This window comes from Mandrillus leucophaeus, unplaced genomic scaffold (genome assembly GCF_000951045.1).
Source record: "Mandrillus leucophaeus isolate KB7577 unplaced genomic scaffold, Mleu.le_1.0 Scaffold1520, whole genome shotgun sequence".
NCBI classification, from domain to species: Eukaryota; Metazoa; Chordata; class Mammalia; order Primates; family Cercopithecidae; genus Mandrillus; species Mandrillus leucophaeus.
In genome coordinates, this window is record NW_012101500.1 from 245,380 (window position 1) to 251,379 (window position 6,000).

A 6,000-nucleotide genomic window follows, 5' to 3' on the forward strand; every position below is an offset into this window, starting at 1 on the left:
GGGAGAGAATATTCAAAAACTATGCATCCAACAAACAACTTATATCCAAAATCTATAAAAAACTTAAATCAACAAGAATAAAACCATCCCATTAAAAAGTACGCAACGGATTTGAACAGACGCTTCTCAAAAGAAGAGATACAAGTGGCCAACAAACATATGAAAAAATGCTCAACATCACTAATCAGAGAAATGCAAATCAAACTACAAACAGACACCATCTCACCCTAGTCAGAATGGCTATTATTAATAATTCAAAAAATACCAGATGCTGTCCAGGCTGCTGAGAAAAGGGAATGCTTATACACTGTTGGCAGGAATGTGAATTAGTTCAGTCACTGTGGAAAGCAGTTTGGAGATTTCTCTAAAAACTTAGAACAGAGCTACCATTCAACCAAGCAATCCCATTGCTGGGTATATAACCAAAAGAAAATAAATCATTGCACAGAAAAAAAAAAATGCACTCCCATGTTCATCACAGCACTATTCACGAGCAAAGACATGGAACCTAGCTGCCAATCAACAGTGGACTGGATTAAAAAAACGTGGTACATATACAGCATGGGATACTACGCAGTCATAAAAAACAAACAAAATCATGTCATTTGCAGCAACATGGATGCAGCTGCAGCTGGAGGCCATTATCCTAAGTGAATTAACACAGAAATAGAAATCCAAATATTACATGAAATCACTTATAAGTGGGAGCTAAATCTGGGGTACACATGGACATAAAGATGGGAACAACAGACACTGAAGACTCCAAAAGGAGGAAGGGAGGGAAGAAATGGCTGAAAAACTTCCTATTGGGTACTATGTTCACTATCTGAGTGACAGGATAAACAGAAGACCAAACCTCAGCATCATGCGATATACCCTTGTAATAAATCTGTGCATATACTCCGTGAATCTAAACTAAAAATGGAAATTTGAAAAAGTATATTCACAAACATAAAGTAAATACAAATTACAAAAATCATAACAGGTGCAGTTTTATTTTATATCTAAGAAGCTAACACAGATAAAAAGACATGAAAAATAGTTAAAGTAATAATAGAAAATAACAACCGTCATGGTTAAGATTTTCCTGTAGCACAAATCACTATATGATATGGTTTGGCTGTGTCCACAGCCAAATCTCAACTTGAATTGTATCTCCCAGAATTCCCACGTGTTGTGGGAAGGACCCAGTGGAAGGTAACTGAATCAGGGGGGCTGGTCTTTCCCATGCTATTCTCATGATAGTGAGTAAGTCTCAGGAGATCTGATGGGTTTATTAGGGGTTTCTGCTTTTGCTTCTTCCTCATTTTTCTCTTGCTGCTGCCATGTAAGAAGTGCCTTTTGCCTCCTGCCATGATTCTGAAGCATCCTCAGCCTATGGAACTGTAAGTCCAATTAAACCTCTTTCTTTCCAGTTTCAGGTATGTCTTTATCAGCAGCATGAAAACAGACCAACACAGTAAATTGGTCCCAGTAGAGTGGGGCATTGTTGAAAAGATACCCGAAAATGTAAAAGTGACTTTGGAACTGGTTAACAGGCAGATGATGGAATGATTTGGAGGGCTCAGAAGAAGACAAGAAAATGTGGGAAAGTTTGGAACCTCCTAGAGACCTGTTGAATGGCATTGATAAAAATGCTGATAGTGATATGAACAATAAGGTCCAGGCTGAGGTGGTCTCAGATGGAGCTGAGGAACTTGTTGGGAACTGGAGTAAAGGTGATTCTTGTTATGTTTTAGCAAAGAGACTGGTGGCACTTTGGCCCTACCCTAGAGATTTGTGGAACTTTGAACTTGAGAGAGATTATTTAAGGTATCTGGTGGAAGAAATTTCTAAGCAGCAAAGCATTCAAAAGGTGACTTGGGTGCTGTTAAAAGCATTCCATTTTAAAAGGGAAACAGAGCATAAACGTTCACAAAATTTGCAGCTTGACGATGCAGTAGAAAAGAAAAACACATTTTTCGAAGAGAAATTCAAGCCTGTTGCAGAAATTTGCATAAGTAGCAAGGAACCTAATGTTAATCACCAAGACCATGAGGAAAATGTCTCCAGGCCACGTCAGAGACCTTCACTGCAGTCTCTCTCATCATAGGCCTAGAGGCCCAGGAGGAAAAAGTGGTTTCATGGGCCGCCCCCCGCATATTGTGTGCAGCCTAGGAACTTGGTGTCCTGTGTCCCAGTCACTCCAGCAGTGGCTGAAAGGGCCCAACGTAGAGCTCAGGCTGTGGCTTCAGAGGGTGCAAGCCCCAAGCCTTGGCAGCTTCCATGTGGTGTTGACCCTGTGGTGCATAGAAGTCAAGAACTGGGGTTTGGGAACCTCTATCTCGATTTCAGAAGATGTATGGAAATGCCTGGATACCCAGGCAAAAGGCTGCTGGAGGGGTGGGGTCCCCATGGAGAACCTCTGTTAAGGCACTGTGGAAGGGAAATGTAGGGTTGGAGTCCCCATACAGAGTCTCTACTCTGGCACTGCCTAGTGGAACTGTGAGAAGAGGGCCACTATCCTCCAGATCCCAGAATGATGACAGATCCACCAACTGGTTGCATCAGGAAAAGTTGCAGATACTCAACGCCAGCCTGTGAAAGCAGCCAGGAGGCAGGCTATACCCTGCAAAGCCACAGCGGCAGAGCTGCCTAAGACCAGGGAACCTACCTCTTGCATCAGTGTGACCTGGATGTGAGAGACCTGGAGTCAAAGGAGATCATTTTGGAGCTTTAAAATGTGACTGTCCCGCTGGATTTTGGACTTGCATGGGGCCTGTAAACCCTTTGTTTTGGCCAATTTCTCCTATTTGGAATGGCTGTATTTACCCAATACCTAGACCTCCATTGTATCTAGGAAGTTAACTAACTTGCTTTTGATTTTACAGGCTCATTGGCAGATAGGACTTGCCTTGTTTCAGATGAGACTTTGGACTGTGGACTTTTGGGTTAATGCTGAAATAAGACTTTGGGGGACTCTTGGGAAGGCATGATTGCTTTTGAAATATGAGGACATGAGATTCGGAGGGGCCGGAGGTGGAATGATATGGTTTGGCTGTGTCCCCACTGAAATCTCAACTTGAATTGTATCTCCCAGAATCCCCACGTCTTATGGGAGGGACCCGGGGGGAGGTAACTGAATCATGGGGGCTGGTCTTTCTCGTGCTATTCTCGTGAGAGTGAGTAAGTCTTACGAGATCTGATGGGTTTATCAGGGGTTTCCGCTTTTGTTTTTTCCTCATTTTTTTCTTGCCGCCGCCATGTTAAGAAGTGCCTTTCACCTCCTGCCATGATTCTGAGACCTCCCCAGCCATGTGGAACTGTGATTCCAATTAAACCTCTTTTCCTTCCGAATTTCGGATATGTCTTTATTAACAGCATGAAAACCGACTAATACACTATAAAAGGAGAAATGGCCCTCTGAGCTACTTTTCCAAAGGAAGTTTAGGATTATAGCAATGTTGAAAAGTTTTCTTAACCTTCTCTGCTGGCATCAGACTTTCCATTTTTAAGTAGTAGCTCTACATTTCCCCACTGAAGTTTTCCTTGTGACCACGCAAAACCATATTAGTTTCTTTTGCTTCTCAGAATTCACGTAACAATCTGAGCAACACGTTTACAGGATCAAAAACTATTTTTCTAGTTAATGATATTATGTCTCCCTTCTATGAATCCCCAGAGTACACTGTTTGTTGGTACCTCTCATATTTTGCATCTTCCAGCTACTTTTGTGCTTGTTTTATCTGTTCAACTAGACTGTGAATCCCTTATGGTCAGGGGTTATCTTACTCATCTTTATGTACCATGAAATGCCTAGCACAGTATGTCGTACTCAGTTAATAAATAAATTGTCTTGTTCCATTAGGTGAGCCGTAAGAACAATTACAAACATTTCAAATCAGGCATCTCACCTTCTGCTTCTAATACTTATAGTACATAGCTTAGGTCTAGGCACAGTGATGTATAATGTATACTTATTGACTCCTATTTACTGAAATATCAAGAAATATGTTGTAGAATGCATGATATCTAATGCTGCTGGAAACAAAAATTTTGAAACATATAAGTGAAAGAGCAGGTAAAGTAGTCCTTAACTTTAGTCTCATAAAAAAACAAAATAAATGGAAAATTTATACATGAAAAAAGTTCAGTAATTGGATTTAGAATTTAGAATTCAAGGTGCTATGGTTTGTATATTTGTCTCTCCCCACAATTCATATGTTGACATATGCAATGCAAAAGTATTACCTCTTAATACCTCAAGTAGGCCCACAATGCAAAAGTATTAAAAGGTAGGGCCTTTGGAAGATGGTTAGGTCACAAGCGCTCTGCCCTCATAAATGAGATTAGTGTTCTTACAAAAGGCTTCAAGGAAGCTTTTTTACTCCCTTGCCCATATGAGGACACACAGAAGGTGCCACTTATGAGGAACAGGTCCTCAGCAGACACTGAATCGGCTGGCACCTTGATTTTGGACTTTCCAGCCTCTACAATTGTGAGCAATAAATTTCTATTGTTTATAAGTTACCCAGTCTAATGTATTTTTTCATAGCAGCTCACAGGGACTAAGACAGAAAGTAAAGAAAAAACAATTAGCAGTAAAAAAAAAAAAAAAAATGTTACGCAACCAGGTTTCCAATAAGCTAAATAAAAGTTAGAATTGAAAGTCATAAAATTCCTTCACTGGAGAACTAAAACATTAAGCCTGTGAAGATTTAGCCACTGAAATGTTTATAGGTAAGGGGATGGTATGAAATGACTTACTCTATAACCATATTTTGTATAAACAAAAACTGTGAATAATAAAAAAGCGAGAAAATCTCTGTAAATAGCACCTTCACAACTGTAATAGCTGCTCCCTTTACCCCCTAAACAAACACAAAATACAAATAACCACTCCACTATGCTTACAGGTGCCCTTCATGCATGTCATCGTTGAAGAACATAACTCAATGACCCGAACAGCAAACGTTCCTGGTTCCTCTGCTGGCACTGTCAAAATGGAAATCTAAAAAGCAAAAATAAAGTATCAGACACAGCTGTTAGATCTCATTTTCATTCTTCTAACATTAAAATGCTATTAACTTCTAAACTGAGTATCTTTTTCAAACATCTCTTGATGTCTGAAAAAAATATGGCTTGTAAGGATTTAATTTTGGAACAGAATTTGAAACATATTTATGTATCTTTTCATAATTCTCATAGATAACAACTATTTTAAATACATTTAATATTTATTTAATCCTTACTTACTACAGGTTTCTTACTATAAACTTACTATAGGTTGAGTAACCATTATCTAAATTCCAAAATACTCCAAAATCCAAAATTTACTGCCGACATGATGCTCTAAGGAAATGTTCATTGGAGCATGTTGCTCATTGGAGCATGTTGGATTTCAGATTTTCAAATTAGGGACATTCAACTGGCACACTCCAAAATCTGAAAACATCTGAAATCCCAAACACTTCTGGTTTCAAGCATTTCAGATAAGGGATATTCAATTTGTATTTTCAAAGGATACAATTAGGACTTCTTAGTTCTGAAATATGTGTACTTTGCTGTTTGAAATTAGACTATATTAAATCAATCTTGATTACTCATAATGGCTAAAAACAGCAACTAGCACTAATAATTAAAGATGTTACCCATTCCAATCATATTGAAGCAAGCAAACTAAATATATATCAAAACATTTGAAAACAAATAATTTTCAAACACTCTATTAATAAAAGTAGAAATTCAGAATCAAAAGTAAAATGTAAAATTATTCTTAAGTACTATTTATTGATATGTAGTATACTATCCTAGGCATTAATGATTTAATGATATGCTAGATGGCTTTATATTTAAAAACTTTAAATGATCTTCAGGTCAATGTTTCTTTTTTTTTTTTTTTTTTGAGATGGAGTCTCAACTCTGTTGCCCAGGCTGGTGTACAGTGGTGCAATCTTGGCTCACTGCAACCCCCGCCTCCTGGATTCAAATGATTCTCGTGCCTCAGCCTCCCAAGTAGCT

The 6,000-nt window shown here is 38.7% G+C and overlaps 1 protein-coding gene across 1 annotated transcript in view; it reads right to left on the reverse strand.

Annotated features, from left to right (window-relative positions):
• The window catches only part of CHM (choroideremia (Rab escort protein 1)), a 184,215-nt gene that overhangs the window by 27,596 nt on the left and 150,619 nt on the right, over positions 1-6,000 (reverse strand). The window contains exon 12 of the mRNA XM_011975228.1: positions 4,894-4,990. Coding sequence (XP_011830618.1) covers positions 4,894-4,990 — 97 coding nt within the window. The remainder of the gene's footprint in view (positions 1-4,893; positions 4,991-6,000) is intronic.